Raw genomic sequence first — 17,607 nt, forward strand, 5'->3', positions numbered from 1 at the left:
CGGACGACAAAATTCGAAATTTAATTTCAGAATTTTATTCCAATGATAAATTAAAATTCTGAAATGAAATTAGATGAATTATGTTTTATAAATGCTAAAAACTTATCTGATAATACTCCTATAGATTGCAATATAAGTAGCAATGGCCTCATAGCTAAAGCCTCATCAGATGCGAAGAATTGCGATGCAGTCTCCGTAATGACGGTAATGATGTCTTGTGTAACGTAATGAGGATACTAAATTAAATTGCGGCCTTGACTTACAAACATTAAAATACGTAGTTATATGCGACATGGATGTAGAGGTAGTTGGTGAAAGATTTTCAAGTCCAAACTAATATTATAATGAGGAAATATTTGTTTTTGGTTTGAAATTGATGAACTCAAACAATACTTTACCGTTTTTGAAAACGGTAAAGTATTGTAAGAAAATGTTTAGCAGTAGACAATTATGGGTTGAAATGATGATGACGATGAATCAAATAAAAAAAAAAATAAGCATATTAAATAAGGCTGATAAAATAAACAACAATTTCGTTTTTGGGATTCTGTACCAAAAATATACAAAGGATTCCCATTTATTGTGATCGGTATAATATTCATTCGTTGTGTAATAATTTTTGCGATGGCTGCCTGACATCAATTCTCCTTGTAAATGCACTTGATGGTAGTATCCACCACTTACAATTACTAGAATAATATATAGGTACTAACTAGAATATACAACCTAACTCATTGATATATTGTTGGATCTTATTTTAACAAATCGATGTTTCATAATCAAATATGTACATACATATATATTTGTCACGTCTTTCTCCCATTAGGGTACGCAAAAACAATGGCATGCCAAATGTTTCAATTCAAACAAATCTCATTCACTTCCTCCACATTTATCATTCTTTTCATACACGCTCGCTGGAGTGTGTATGATTTGGCCCTTTTTCAGTACGTAGCCTATTTAATTGACATATGTCCATCTAGGGTGACCCCTACCGACATCTCCATTCATTTTGATCGATAAATCTATTTCGTAATTCTTCTTCTATCCATTTTTCCAATGGCCATACCAACCCATTTCCTTTCCAATTTTTGTCACTACATCATCTTTTAATCCACATTTGTCTCTAATCACACTATTTCTCACTCTAACTTTTAATGTACCACACATATTTCTCAAAGCTTTCATCTCTACAGTATTTATCTTAGTTTTGTGCATCTTCTGCCATACCTACAATTGCAAAATCAATTCCATAATGGAATAATAAATACTAAAGAGATTTTTAAAATCATTTAATGTGATCATATTTTAATTTCTACATAATTCAATGCCGTACATGATTATATATACATAGCAAAATAATATTTAATATCTGTAACCAGTATTCGCATTAAAAGTACCTTGACGACTAGAAGATCCGAAACTGGTTCCTGACTGGCCATCTCCATTGGCAGGACGGTATTGGCCTGAAAAAAAAATTTAAAAAATAAATAATTTTATTGATTTTTATTTGTATACAATTTTTTTTTGTTTGTTTTGTTTTGGTTTCTTTTGTTCTTGTTTTTTACGTTACTGTGTGGGCCGCATGCTTCTTCGATTAAATTATTTCTTTCTTTCTTTCAAATAACCAATAAAGAACTAACTAATTGATTGGTTATCTTATTCTTTAAACTGAAATACAACAATGTAATCTGTTTTTTTTATACAACTTAGAATAGCAAACAAGCTGACGGCTCAACTGATGGAAAGTGGTAATCGTCGCCTATAGGCATGAGCATATACCATGGACATAACAGAGTACTCTGTTTCGCCCTTGTCATTCCTGAAGGCTCAGGTGTTATTCCTCTGTACCCTGTAAATTAAATGTCATATCTCACCCTTCAAACCAAAATACAGCCATACAAACACAACTGCTTTACGGTAGAAACACGAATGGGATAGAGGGGATGACTTTAGTACATTACACACTGTTGATACATTACTTTTTGTAATATCTTTGCCAATTTTGAAGTAGAATTTGTAATTATTTTTAATGAATGCAGTATGTATTGGTGGTACATATTAATAATAATGGAAGTCAGATTTTATGTAACAAAATTTTTTATTATTAATTAAGTTTAAAAAAGGTAAAAATTTATGGAAAATTCCTTACCATCATCAAATATTCCAGCGGCTTCATCTCTTTCGTTCTGTAGCAAAGCTTCCAATATAGCTCGTGGAGTTGGTGGAGGGACTGGCAAATGGTCTCCTTGTGGTCTAAAACCACCTTCTCCAGCTACAAAAGTTATTGTATAAGTGTTTCCATCATCTCCTCTGTAGGAGTAACCACCCTGGGTTTGAGAAGCATCACCGCCCTCTTCAGCTCTGATACCATTAGAAGTCTCATAGCTGTAGTAGAAACCTAGAAAGTAATTAGATTTCTTTTTATTATTAGTTCAGTTTTTAGTACTATACTATTTCTCTATCATATAATTGACTTAATTACAAAATCAATCATCATCATCATCATTTTAACCTATTTAGACTCATATTCAATGAACGCTGATGTTCACTGCGTATATAAAGTTCTTCTCATTTTCACCACTAAATACTTTTCTGAGTTAATTGCAGCATGTAGAAGTAAACATGGTTGCTTAATTTATGGACTTTTCTTCTCTACTTGTTATCCGTTGCTCGAATGTCGAATTCAAATCATCTTTATGCAAATAGACTAGTTTAGAAGCTCTTTTAAATCGTTATCTTTTAAGATTCTACTACCAAGTAGTAGAATTCGGAATATTGTTATCTGCTTAGAAATTTCTCGCAAGAAACTCAATAGTTTTAAATTGCTGTTAACATTATGTATTTAAATGTACTATGTTTAAAATTACATGGTTATTTAAAAGCCCGTAAATGTTTGATTAACAATTTGATATGCGTTTGAGATTCTATAATATAATGAAGTTTAGAGAAGAGACATTTTCATAGTTAACTGATTAAAACAGCTAGAATCTAGAAATGAAGACAAGAATTAGAGTCATTAAAGCCTTTTGTCTTTAAACTTCTAGATATTTTGGATTAAAACAATGTGAAATACCTTACCGAAAAAAAAATTTGAACTTTTAGAACTAGGTCTTAAACGGTGCTTATTTCAAAATTATAGCCAAAAATAATACAGACAACTTTAACAAAAATTTAATAAAGGTTTGAAGAGATTAATTAGCAATAGGGCCGCCTTTTGTATCATTTTTCATTAAAATTGACTGTATTTATTATTTTTATAAATAGTGTAATAAAGTGTAAATAAATAAAAAAAAATATTTTAAACCAAACTTTACTTATACATGCATACTACACATTCATACATACATACTATATAGATCAAGTTCTCAATTTTCTTACTTACCATCTTCCGTTATTTTCTGATCTTGTTTTAATATTTGAGCATTTCTGTCCTGTTCTTGTTGAGGTCTTCTATTACCAGCATTGTCTGAACCTCCTCTTATGTAAGCCGCTGTGAGAGAGTTTTGACTGTTGCCTTGTTTTTGGGGAAGATAAACATTTGACAACAGAGCTGCTGAACTCGACGTGCCTTGTTTTTGGGGGAGATAAACATTTGACAACTGAGCTGCTGAACTCGACGTGCCTTGTTTTTGGGGGAGATAAACATTTGACAACTGAGCTGCTGAACTCGACGTGCCTTGTTTTTGGGGGAGATAAACATTTGACAACTGAGCTGCTGAACTCGACGTGCCTTGTTTTTGGGGGAGATAAACATTTGACAACTGAGTTGCTGAGCTCAACGTGCCTTGTTTTTGGGGGAGATAAACATTTGACAACTGAGCTGCTGAACTCGACGTGCCTTGTTTTTGGGGGAGATAAACATTTGACAACTGAGCTGCTGAACTCGACGTGCCTTGTTTTTGGGGCAGATAAACATTTGACAACTGAGCTGCTGAGCTCGACGTGCTTTGTTTTTGGGGAAGATAAACATTTGACAACTGAGCTCTCAGTAGCTCAGTTGTCAGATAAACATTTGACAACTGAGTTGCTGAACTCGACGTCCCTTGTTTTTGGGGAAGATAAACATTAGATAACCGAGATGCAGAGCTGATGGATATGATGGCTGCAAAAGTTATCTGAAAAATAGTTAAATAGTTACATGGAAATAAATTAATTTTATCAGATTCCCTTGCTTTACATTCCGCTATGTCTTACTACGTTTATGCCCTATTGCTTTCTTTCCATAAGAAGAAAATAATGTAATATACTATTACCGCATTTAGTATATTAATTTAATTGGTATTTGAAAATAAATTTAAAGAAATTATAAGGCCTAATAGATAGATGCCTATATCTAGCCATCCCGGTAGCTGTACTAGGGAGACCTAGATTAAGCTATTATGGATAGACCATGTTATATTTAAAGGAGAGAGTGAATGAGTTATGAAATTGTATGCAGCAAAAGATGTATGTAAGAAGTAGGTTATTGGTTCTCATTTCTCTCTGTCTATACCGTAATAGACTTGGCATAAAGATGTATAGATAATAATGGGACTAGTTATTTAATAAAATTTGTACTTTGACGTCATTGAACTAGTTATGTATGTATGGTTAGATATATTTATAGCAATTTTGAAATGTTTTTTAATTTAACAATTTGTTTCATACTAATTTTGTTAAGTATGTACTAAATTTTTAAACTTTCTTAAATTCACGACTCACCAAATTCATATTGATTTCTTTTTTTAAAACTTATTTTTTTTTGTATGAATTCAACTTGAAAGTGTTACAAAACATATACTGTGACAATAAAGTGTTACCAACTACTTTTATACTATTGAAAAACATTCAAAATACAGTTAAGTAGCAGCTTTATAATGTGACATTGACAATTGGCAGCCTTGATTTTGTTAATTGTTCAGTATTCGGAAGACAGTGGACATACTGGGTACTTTCTATTTTATTTAAACTTTATCACGATGCGAATAAGGTTTATATTTGACTAGCTATTTGTAATTGGTTGTGAACACTAAATTAAGGTGATAAATTTCATATTTCGAAGTACTGTGAAGGAATTTATAATTAAATATACAATGGGACTTGGAGATTTATTTCAAAATAATGCTTTAGTATTTCCGGTTAATATTTACAACCTATAAAAAAAATATTTTATTATTATATTTTTTTACTATTAATTAATATATTTTACACGAGAACAGAACACTAAGGGCCTAAAAGTGGTAAAAAAAACTTTTACAATAGATTTTAAACTTCGAAGCGATTGAAAATACTAGCGGTATTTGAAATTAAAATTGGTAAATATTAGATAAATAAAAATATTATTTAAAAATATAAAATAAAATCATTATTTTATTGCTGTCTAACCATAAATAATTTACAAGAGGGAGACTTTGTACAAAAGTCGTTTGCTTGGGTTCCTCTGTCCCACTCGTGTTTCAACCGTAAAGCAGTTGTATTTGCATGGCTGTGTTTCGGTTTGAAGGGTGTTATGGCGTGAATTTACAGGGTACAGAGGAATAACACCTGAGTCCTCAGGAATGGTAACGCATGGGGAGGGGTATCATGGGCGAAACAGTATACTCTGTTATGTCCATAGTCATACTAATCATGTCTATAGGCGACAGTTACCACTTTCCATCAGGTGGACCGTCAGCTTGTTTGCCATTCTAAGTTGTATAAAAAAATATATGGTTAATAAATATCGCATTATTATACACAATATTAAACAAAGTCACCACCGTTTGTGAGCTTAAATATTTTAAACTAGACAACAGATTCTAATACAGTTTTCATCATCAGATAGAGTGATTCAAGAGAAATCCTTATACATTATAGTTTAACATTGTTTTGTATTAATTTGTTGAAATATGTATAAGATTATTATATATAATATAACATATTAACATGTATAATATAATAATTTGTTTTACTTTGGAAATGTAACAGTTTGTTTTATATCTATTTATTTTAAATATCTTTATTGTCTTAGTATTATTATCTTTTTAACTGGTTCAGTTAGACTTATCCAACAAATATTAGATAAATAAATAAAGAAATAAATAAATAAAAGATAAATAAATAAATAAATTAGATAATAAATAAAGATATATGTAAATATTAGATAACAAATCTATCAAGTGGTATGGTCCATTTGTTGGATTTATTAATGAATGAACTGTTTTTTTGTTTGTTTTTTTTTTTCAATATAATTAATTGCCTGTTACATAAACACAGTAGTAGAATAAAAATGGAATATAGACTAAAAGTTTATGATTTCTGTAAAGTGCTAGAGGCAACTGCTACAAAGCAAGGTAGAAAATTGATATTCTTTTTACCTCTTGCACAAACTGAAACTATTGTGCCATCTTATGAAGATAATTGTTCAAGATGTCCGAAGAAATCAAGTCGACTGAGAGCTTTCATTGAAAACGCTGCCGAATCCGTTTGAGATATAATAAAATAATGTATAGTGGGATTGTTTTTCTTTTATAAATCAACAAAAAAGTCAACGATGGCATATTTCTATCTATTAAGGATAACTTACTTATAGTCATCTAATTCATAGCTTTACAAAACAAAATGATGCAAAAAAAGTAAGCATATATACTCTTTTACCCATGCGAAGCTGGGGTGAGTGACTAGTTATTTGTCAATATTATCAATCATATCAGCCTTTAAGTGTCCACTGCTGAACATAAGCCTCTATCTTGGGGAGTTTTGTCAGTAGTTGCCACGCTTGGCAAGCGGATTGGCAACTGCAGTTGGGCTTTGGAGATGTTTTAATTTGTAGTAATTTACAAAATAGATAAATACCCAATGTATAAAATTTCATAATAGAAAGTTCAAAATTATTATATTACCTATGGGATTTAAAAATGAACAAGCAAGCAAGAATTGGCAGCAATAGTGCAAATGCACTATTGCTGCCAATTCATCGCTTCCTATGCCACTATGTTAGGTTGATTGGAAGAAATCTCTTTTAAAGATAATTTCGTCTCTCCTTATATTATTTCTATTTGTTATTATTGTTGTACGTTTTAGTGCAATACCTTTTTTGAAGTCGGTTAAAAAAATGTTAAAACCAATCAGACAATCCATATCCGAGATTCACTGATAAAGAAAATATATTACGGAAGCTCTTAACATTACCTAATAGAAGGCATTAACCTTTACTTAATTACAATTAATACAAAGTAATACTATTATTAAAACACATAACGATATTATCATAATAGTCAACGAACGCACTCAAAGTAATTACAAGCATCGTCATAACAATTAATAAAATGTAAACTTGACCTGACCCTATCGCACGAACCCGCCGAAGGTCACCTGTCAAGGTTTAAATAAAATAAATAAATATTTTTTTCTTATACATCGTTCAGCGCCATCTAGTCACGAAATAAGAAGAGTGTGGATACTAGACTGGCAATTTCTAGAGTGGGCTCTGTGGAACCTAAGGGTTTCGTAAAAAAGTCACCAAGGTTGTGTGAAACTATGAAAGAATCGAAAGAAGAATAAAGTGTTTCACTTTTAAAATGCATAAAAACAAACTGAAAAACATTTGTTTGCATTTTGTTAAAGATTATGATCATTTAAAGTCAAAATCGTGATCCTTTAATTCTTTTCAAAAATTTGATCGAATAAAACAAAAAAACGGCTCGATGGATTGAATCGAAACTTTGTGGGGTTTTTGTGGGTATATTGAATTGTAAAAGGCATACTCAACATCACTGGTTTTCTCGGTATTTCCATCTTAGAGCCTGATTATCCTACAAGCTACCAAAAGCCCTTTTTTCTTGATTTTTCAAATTAATGTAAAGAATAAAAAAAATTTTTATTCGAATAACCATAGCTGATTTTTACCGGATATTTATTCAAAATTTCAAAACCTTCCTTAATTTCCTTGTGTGATCAGCGGTTGCCGAGATATTGATGGTTAAAGACAAAAAGATCCTTTTTCATTCAAAGTTCGATATCTCAGCGAGAAGTAGTCGTATTGAACTTTGCAAAAAAGCAAATTAAAGCTGAATGAACATACTATCTGATCCATATAGTGGTTAAGTTAGATTTTTTTTTCCAATAAAAAAAACGTAGACCAAAAAAAAAGAACCAAAAAAATTTTGAAAATAATTTCGTATCGGTATTTATTAGGATTAAACAGAACATGTTGCTTAAAAATGTTTTTCATCATAAGATCTCAAAACTAGAAACTTTGAGTTTTAAAATCCTTTTTTTAAAATTCCAATACAACAATTTTTAAAGGAAATACAGCTACTTGAAAAACCTCAAAAAATTTGGCATTTTTTTTTGATCACTTAATTTTTTCCTCTAGTGTACTCGTATATATATAAGAAGACGCTGCTGTCCATCCTTCGATCATTAAGTTTCCTTAGGTACCTCTTACGACACCACGGAAGAAGGTGTGATGCTTTCTATATCGGGACTACACCCTGTTTTGGCGGGACATCCTGATCTTTAGCCTAAAATTGAATGTCCCGCACGGGAGAGGAAACTATAAAACAAAATTAAGTTTTCGAAGAAATATGAACAAATATTTCGTTAATATTTTTTTTATTGATGTTTCCTCTCACGAATGCTCAGATAGTATTATATTATCTATTTCTCAGATTATGGAATAAACTATCTGTTAAAGTTTTTCAAAGAGTCTACAGTATGGAGTTCTTCAAAAAAGGAGCAAAGAAGTGTCTTCAGGATCGCATAGTTCTCGTATTGCAGGCCTAGTATTAGCCCTAGTATTGTTCTTAGGCCAAGGAAACTGCTTACCATCAAATGGGTTGTACGCTTGTTTGCCATCATAGTGCTATAACAAATGCGTTCCTTAAGTACTGTTTTCATCTAGAAAACTGGTGGTTCCTGGACAATGATTTCAGTCAGTTACTAGCGCTTAATTAAAGAAATTAAATTTAATACATTTTGTATTTTATTCGTGGGCCACTCCACAAGGTCCTTTCCTTTCTTTCATATCTAGGCTAAAAATACTGTATTATACTTAATACTTGAATGAAGGATGGGATAACAGAAGGAGAGGGTAAGAAAATTTAGAAGTAGAAAAAGAAGGAGGGTTTATTTCTTGATCATTTTGTGGCACATGTAAAATAAAGTGAAATACGATACAACTTAGTGATTGGGTAAAAGTTTTGGAAATCGTACTGATTTGGAGAACAAATATTTGACTTAATTCGGAAAAAATTCGAAAAAAATCGCACATTGCAACTATGCCTATAGAAACACTAGCTGATATGGCCCTTACTATCAAATATTATATATTTCATATCGCTCGTTAACTGTCCACATACTGCTGCTGCAGGATATTGGTCTCTTCCTTAGAGGCAGGGCTTTGACAGCAATTACCACGCTTGGCATGCGCGTTGGCAACCGCGGTTAGGTTTTGGTGATGTTTTAAGAGGGAGGCTTTTGTCCATCCTTCGACTATAAAGTTCCCTTAGTTGCCTTTTACGACACCCTTAGAAAGGAAGGGGTGACTCGTTCTACACCGGAACCATAAGCGACCACAACACACTACTATCACTTACCGGATCCATTTTTTATTGACAAGGTAAAAACAACCCTATTGAGACTTCTTGTTGCAAGCAAATAATGATTATACATTTACAAAATTTAACAAAATCGGTCAAGTGATTTCCGAGATTAGTATGAAGTTAAAAAACATCGTGACATGGGATTTTTATATTAAAGTGTGAAATTAAAACGTGTAACTTTACATCGATGATTAATGCACAATCGATCTTTTATATAATTTTATATATAAAATAAAATACATATAGTATGTAAATCGGTTCCTCTTCAGGTGTTATAACTACTCGATAAAAAGTGTTGAATATCTAGTAACGGCCCGTGACTAAATTTTAATAGATTTAACTTAATTGTTCGCATTTTAAGTTTTATTTTTTTTAAACGATGATGGAACGTGTGTTTTTGTGAATTTAAACAATCCAGATGGGCAAGTGTTTTGGTTAAATTCTGCATAATTAGCTCTAATTACACTAAGCAATAAATAGTTTATAAATTGTATTTTTGTTCAAATAAGTATATTTTATATACGACTTACGACTATGAGTACGAGTCGATACAGATTTAAAAGTGCACAAGGTAATAAATAAATTTAATAGAAAATTGTCACCTTTAGATTTTATATTATATTTAGATATTTTAAAAATATAAATTATGTTTATACAAATATACTTGTTTTTCATTGTCTAACAGTTATTTTTTATAAATTGTAATTTTTACTGTATTATTATAGCTCAAAGTGATAATAATTTACTCACGTGTTAATCTTGTGTCTTTATTAATTTAAAATTTTAATAAATATTGGAGTCTCTATATTTCTTAAGGAAAAAATAATATATTATTTTTTATAAAAGAATTATTTATTTAAATAATTCTTTTATAGAAATAATATATTACTTTTATAAAAGAAATATATATTTATTTATATAAAACAATTATTCGTTATAGAAACAAAAACTACTCGACGGATTTTAACGAAACTTGGTACAATTATTCTTCATACACCTGAGCAGGTTATAGTATACTTTTCATCACGCTACGAGCAATAGGAGCAGAGCAGTGAAGGGAAACATGTCTGTTACATCAAAACTACTGAGCCGTGAAATGGGACATAGGCTACTTATTTTACGAAAAACGACGGGAACGAGGACGAAGTCGCGGGGAACAGCTAGTCGATAATAAAAAAGACATTTTAAAATTATATTACATATTTATTTATAAGAGTGAAAATTTATACAATTTTAGAACACATGAATTTCTCTAGTGATATTAAGTACAACACCTAATAGTGGTAGCCGGTCTGCTCGTCGAAGCTCTGCTGAGGAATGTTCTGGAAGTTGTTGGAGGTTCTGGGAGCCAAGTATTGGCGACCAGCAGCGCCTAGCTGCGAGCCTTGCTGGCCAAAACGACCACCCTGGGAGCCGGCAGACGCACCAGAGCCGAATTGGGGCTGACCATATTGGGAGCTGGGACCGTTGCTGGGAGCTCCATATTGAGAGCTAGGAGACTGGGATCCAAACTGCGAGGGAGACTGGCCTCCAAATTGAGATCCTCCGAAACCAGAGCTACCAGACTGGGAGCTGTACTGTGAACCAGAAGCACCGTCTGTAAAGTAACAAATAAAAAAATATATAAATAAAATTTGAATGGTAAGCAAACTGATGTTCCGCCTGATGGAATGAAATGGCATGGATAGATATAAGAACAGTATCATGGACATCAGATACTAAGATGCTCATGTGGTAACACCCAGGCATTAAAGTGCGCCTTTCAAACCGAAACACAGTCATGTATCTACATCTTTCTCTGATGTATTGGTATTAAAAAAATTATATTTAATAAATTCACATTAATCTCTTGTTCTATCCCCCCTCCCACGCCCCCGCTCTTCTTCCAACTGTCTTAATTTCAAAATATAAAGCTTCCGAGGACAATCACGTATATCAACTTTTATATATCCAATTAGCATTGAAAAACGTAATATTTTATGGCGTCGGATGACAGTTATCGTGGTACATTATATCTTAGACGATTTATCATGACTTACTCTGAGAGCCGAAGCGGCCGTTGCCTCCAGAAGATCCACGGTTGGGAGGGAGGTACTGGTTGGAGGTGGCTGCACCGAAACCAGATTGCCCTTGTTGACCAGAAGCTCCGAAGCCATTGGATCCAGATGAGCCAAATCCATGGGATCCAGACGATCCAAATCCATTAGATCCAGATGATCCAAATCCGCCGGAACCGCCCGAGCCAAAACCGTTCGAGCTGCCTCCGAAAGATCCTTGAGAGCCACTGCCGAAACCATTGCCGCTAGAACCGAATCCTCCCAGGGCATTACCACCCTGGTCTGGAGGGAGGTATGAGCGTTCCAAGTTCTCTAGACGTCCTGCAGCGCAGACGGCGACAAGGGTGGTGATGACAAACTGTGAAAGGTATTACAGTCTTATAAAATTATAAATATCACATAGCTTGAAGTACCAATAACCGATAGGAGAGAAAGGGTCTCGAAGGGTAACCCTGTACAGGTAAACGAAGGGTAGTATGATTTCCAAATAGTTAGACCTTAAAAATGTATTGCAAGGATTCGTTCCTTATGGAGATTTAAAAGGAGGTTTATGTTAAACCATGGATCGTGAATGCCTAAAATGGTAATAGTGATAGAGTAGTGATGAAAATATTGATGCTAAGCCACTAAATTATTAGACCATTAGACCACAGTTCCTTATATAATTCATGGAATTAATAGCAACTCAAAATTGTATTTAGTCTTTTATTAAATAAAATTATAAATCCAGATTTCTCCAGATTTTATTGCAACTATTATCCCTTTAAAGTTAATCCTTTAATTTTTTTTTAAAGAATTTTTAAAACAGATTTTTTCTTAATATCCATCTAATTTTTTTTTTCAAAATTTAAATAAAGAATTCTGGAACACCATTTAAACTTAACAATTAATAAAATTAAATGAACCAATGGAGCCAACAATTACCAGTTTCATTGTCGAATAATAGAATTTACTCCAAGAGGTAACAACCAAATGAGAAGCTAACACTGAACTGTGATGCTGCGAGTCGAATTGACCTATTATATACTAACTGACCTGATCTTAATCCTGATCATCTCACGCATACAACTGACGTAATGTTTTATAGAATATAATAAACGAGCATTTTCGAGTTATGATATGCATGGCCGAGTAATTAGTTGCCATATACTTTTTTTTTTCGCTACCGAACGTGATTTGTTGGCCTCGTCTGTCATATATAGGAGCAACGGTCATATTCAAGGATCCACTAATTAATTTTTGTGTTTCATCAATCGATTTTGAATGAAAGCATTAAATCGATATCGTATTGTTTAGACGCCATAGATCGTGAATCGATCGCGGCGTGGAACGTTCACACAACTATCAGTCAAATTTTCGAATTAACTGTCAAAGTGTTTCGTTTGCGCAACAATGTGATATGTAGAACTAAATGCACTATGATTTTGTACTTGACTTGATATTGTACAAATGTACCATTCTCCCAAAACTGTATCGGTTACCGTTCTAAATTTGTAACATGCATTGTTAAGCAGATGCATTCGTCCTTATATTTAGCTGCATATTGACGAAATTGCTGTATTGTTGCAAATTAGAAACGACCTTAATTAAATTATTTTATTTTAAACAATAGAGTTGTTACAATTAAAACATATTACTTTATTGATATAAAAATTGTTTGTATGACAGTTTCTCATGTAGAAATTGCTTTTTTAACAAGCGACTTCAAAATTAAGGAGGTTTACAATTTAGTTGTATTTTTTTTATATTTGTTACCTCATAATACAGTCAGTTGTAAACGGAATTGAAAAATTCTTTTTTTATCTGTAAGGATATATTTATAGATTAGGTCTGTATAAAATTCTATCGAAATCGGTATAGTAATTTAGTTTTTAGATGGAATCTGGTTTTAACACAATTGAAGATATTATTAAGGAAAGGATAGGGATGATTATAGTTATACCTCCTATCCTTTTTTGATGGTGAACTACCATCCTCATTACTATCAATATATTTTATGGCATAATGTACTAATAATACTTACACCAGGATTCACCAATCATGGTGTAAGTACTACAGCTTAATTTTTTTTAATGGGTGATAATGGTATGGTAACCCCGCTTGCGCTATCGGTATACCCTGGCGGGGCACCAGTGAGCGATGATAGGTGACGATGAAAGCAAGTCAGTTAGCCCATCGTAACGAATTCCACTAGAATTAACAACGATGTTTTCCAGGAGGGACCACGTGGAAGTCGACCTGATAGGGTATTGCTAGCAATGTCACTGGTAGTCCACTTTACTAACAATCCCTTCCGCCCTACCAGCTTTATTTTTATTTAATGAATGATAATGGTATGGTAACCCCGTTTGCGTTATCGGTATACGCTGGCGGGGCACCAGTAAGGGATGATAGGTGAGAATGAAAAAAGCAGGTCAGTTAGCCCATCGTGATGAGTACACTTGATGGATTCAGCGCGATGGTTTCCAGGGGAGACTACGGGGAGGTCGACCTGGTTGGGTGTATTGCTAGCAATAGGGCCCTCAGTCTCCTTTACTAACAATCCCTCCCCCCACCTGCTTCATTAGTTACTATCAATATATCTTATCAAGTGTACTTCCTTACTTTCTCCCTTGGAAACTATCATGATTAATCCCAGATACCAGCGGTAGGCAATCTGACCTGCCTTTTCATCTTCACCAATTATTCCTTATTGATACTCCGTCAGCGTATATCGTTAACTCAGGCGGGGTTTCCATTTCATTGATCATATCAGCCTCTCCTGATTAAAGGTCTCTTCCTATTGCGGGGTTTTCCAGTAATTGCAATGCTTTCCAGGCGGGGTTTTTCGATGGATGATTATGAAACGATAACCCCGCCAGCGCTATCGGTATACACCAATCTGGTGCCCCGCCAATCAGTGAGAAATGATAGATGAATATGAAAGCAGGTCAATTAGCTGATTGTGACGAATGTAAGAAGTATTAATCTCAATGGTTTCTAGGGGGAACCGCGTGGAGGTCGACCTGACAGGACTTACTAGCAATGGGGCCATTAGTCCACATTACTAACAATCCCTTTCCTCCCTAGCAGGCCGGTTGGCAATCGCAGTAAGGCTTTGGTGATGTTTTAATAGGAATTTACCATCTATTAAATCCATTATCATCTATTAAAAGAAATGTCCTTTAGACTAGCCTAATGTTTATTTTTCTCCTTCGTGGCATAAAAAATCGACAATTATTTAATTTTGAGACGAAATACTCAGAAAAATCGGTTCTAAATATTTTCTTGTAATTCATCAAGTTCCTTGAACTGTACAAAAATATATAAACAAAATTAAGATCTACGCGTCCGATATTGTGATTAATTTTAACTATCATCTGATAGTTGACCGTTTAACAGCAATTTACAGAGCAGTTAACGACGCAGTTAGCTGTTTTAGCTAATAAAATTTTGCGAGCCGGCGGATTTGTTTTAGGAAATGATTAAAGTTAAGATTTTAATCTATCATTGAAATTAGTAATTGTCCACGTTTTCGTGTTAATTTGCATTTTTTTTTATTCTTAAAAGTTTTTTTTTTAATAATATTATGTGGTTTACAAAAAAAGTTGTATGTTACAGGTCAGATTTTTGTTATATATTTGTGTATGATATCATAATGTTTAAAAGGATGAATCGATTTTAATACATTTTTTTATTATATCGAAGCAGTTTCTAGCTATTCTATTATTAACCTATGATGTCCCACTGCTGAGCAAAGGTCTCCCTAATCTCTTTCCAAGTGTTCCTGTTCTGCGTCATTTCAAACCAGTCCTTTTAAAATGCGTCAAGGTCGTGACACAACCGCTTCCTGGGCAAGCTTCAGCTACATTGTCAATCCGTAGGCACAAATTGAGTGGAGATCTTTAAAAACCTATGAGTATTCATATAATAAATACGATTGGAATCGAATAACGCTCTAAGTCACTCTCAAATGTTATTTTTATTTATTCATATTTTTTTTCTATGCAACTTAGAATAGCAAACAAGCTGACGGTCCACCTGATGGAAAGTGGTAACCGTCGCCTATAGACATGAGCAGTATTATGAACATAACAGAGTATACTGTTTAACTCATGATACTCCCAATGCGTTGCCATTCCTGAGAACTCAAGTGTTTTTCCTCTGTACCCAGTAAATTCACTGCCATATCCCACCCTTCAAACCGAAACACAGCCATGCAAACACAACTGCTTCACGGTTGAAACACGAATACTGTGATATTCATTTTTTTTTAATTTTAAAATAATTTCATATATATATATATATATATAATCATATACACTGTTTATGTATGTGCACCGTATTTTATGTAACAGCAATTGATTGATTGATTCAGACTTATAAATGGAGATACCGGTCAAGTTATATCTTACTAATATAATAAAATTGAAACTAAGACGGTGTCTGTTCATTAAGGATACGAGACTTCAAAAAATAAATAAATAAATAATGAAAGATCTTATTAAGATGAATAGAAGCCAAAGAATATTTTTAAAATATATGAAAGACTTTAATAAGAAGAATAGAAAGCGGAAAATATTTATTAAAAATTTTGTGTGTCTGTCTATCTGAGAGTTTTCGCCATCACGCAAAAATTACTGCTTCAAATTGGATGCGGTTTTCATAGTCGTTTATGCACAATGGCCCAAATGAGATGTTAAGGAGGGGAAATAGAGTCCAATTTACAATATACGACTGTGTAAATTGTATTTCTAAAGATGCAACTTTAAATTTTGTGTATGTCTTATCTTGATACAGCAATGGCCTACATCGGTGTTTCCCACCGTGGGGCCCACGCCCCACAGGGGGGCAATGTTATAGTTAAGGGGGAGGGGAATTAAAAAATGGACTCAAAGCGATTTAAACCCTCTTGCTCTGGGCCATTTAAATGCAATGCTACGAATAAATATCGGTGCCAAATTTAAATTTTAAAATAAAGTAAATTAAAAAAAAAATGCTCGTTTGACATTACCAAAATATTAACTGGGCGATTAGAGTAGTCAAGTAAACTTTGTCGGGAAAAATTATGTATGGGGGCATAAAAATTTTAGAAATGTTCATGGCACAAAAAATGTTGGGAAACACTGGTCTATATTATTAATTTTCCTTCTTCTAAATTCACGCATACGAAGTAGCGGGCAAATAGATAGTAATTAAATTTAAACCTGGGAAAGTAGACAGTCCACCTAATGAGACGCGTCTATCATTGCCCATGAACACTTGCAACACGAGAGGAGTTGCTAGTGCGTTGGCGGCCTTTTAGATGTTTGTACGCACGTTTTTTGAAATTCCCCGTGTTATATTATAAAGGAACAATTGAGGACGGGAGTTTCTTCCACAATCTAAATGTACGGAGTAGAAATAAACAGAAAACACGGATAGTAGTAATATGCCATGCATCCAAGGAATGAGTGTGAACCTCTGATGATTTCCATATTCATCTAAGTGCAAACAAGCTCCAAAAACTGTACATATATGTATATATATATACATATATATATATATATATATATACATATATATATATATAGGTTGTTACGATAGATAACTATAATATATTGAAATTCGTGTAGACTGTAGCATGATTTCAATAGAAAGGATGGCACTTACACACACAGCAGTGTTATTGCCTAAGTTCGTAAAGCTTTATATATTATTTTTAATAAATAAATAATAATATGGTAGGTATATATATCCAATACTTAATAAAGTGTATTCATATATATATATATATATATATATATATATATATATATATATATATATATATATATATATATATATATATATATATATATATATATATATATATATATATATATATATATATATATATATATTATCTCTACACGTTATTTTTTTATGATATCATAGATGGAGGATTCTCCATCATGATATCATAAAAAAAATATGTAAGATAAATAAATAAAATAAAATTGTCTATAGGTCACGGTAGACATCAT

The 17,607-nt window shown here is 32.8% G+C and overlaps 2 protein-coding genes across 2 annotated transcripts; both read right to left on the reverse strand.

Annotated features, from left to right (window-relative positions):
* Window positions 1–1,312: 1,312 nt before the first annotated feature.
* LOC113521881 (uncharacterized) lies at window positions 1,313–4,713 on the reverse strand. The gene is made up of 4 exons (XM_052899782.1): window positions 4,705–4,713; window positions 3,386–4,118; window positions 2,153–2,401; window positions 1,313–1,466 (listed from the first exon to the last, which is right to left on the reverse strand). Exons 1-4 carry the CDS (start codon window positions 4,711–4,713, stop codon window positions 1,366–1,368), a joined length of 1,092 nt encoding a protein of 363 aa, XP_052755742.1. The 3' UTR covers window positions 1,313–1,365.
* A 6,035-nt stretch (window positions 4,714–10,748) lies between these two features.
* Window positions 10,749–12,655, reverse strand: LOC113521925 (pupal cuticle protein 36-like). Its single transcript, XM_026907592.3, has 3 exons — window positions 12,548–12,655; window positions 11,606–11,981; window positions 10,749–11,163 (listed from the first exon to the last, which is right to left on the reverse strand). Exons 1-3 carry the CDS (start codon window positions 12,554–12,556, stop codon window positions 10,841–10,843), a joined length of 708 nt encoding a protein of 235 aa, XP_026763393.1. The 5' UTR covers window positions 12,557–12,655; the 3' UTR covers window positions 10,749–10,840.
* Between the last annotated feature and the right edge of the window lie 4,952 nt (window positions 12,656–17,607).

The sequence above is a fragment of the Galleria mellonella genome, unplaced genomic scaffold (assembly GCF_026898425.1).
Source record: "Galleria mellonella isolate WM207_F2 unplaced genomic scaffold, CSIRO_AGI_GalMel_v1 utg63, whole genome shotgun sequence".
Taxonomy (NCBI): Eukaryota; Metazoa; Arthropoda; class Insecta; order Lepidoptera; family Pyralidae; genus Galleria; species Galleria mellonella.

Excerpts from the sequence above, each read along its gene's own strand:
- LOC113521881 (XM_052899782.1), bottom strand. Across the intron at positions 2,402-3,385 it reads TCAGAAAATAACGGAAGATG|GTTTCTACTACAGCTATGAG; the intron begins GTAAGTAAGAAA and ends ATTACTTTCTAG. Across the intron at positions 1,467-2,152 it reads CGCTGGAATATTTGATGATG|GCCAATACCGTCCTGCCAAT; the intron begins GTAAGGAATTTT and ends TTTTTTTTTCAG.
- LOC113521925 (XM_026907592.3), bottom strand. Across the intron at positions 11,164-11,605 it reads CGGCCGCTTCGGCTCTCAGA|ACGGTGCTTCTGGTTCACAG; the intron begins GTAAGTCATGAT and ends GTTACTTTACAG.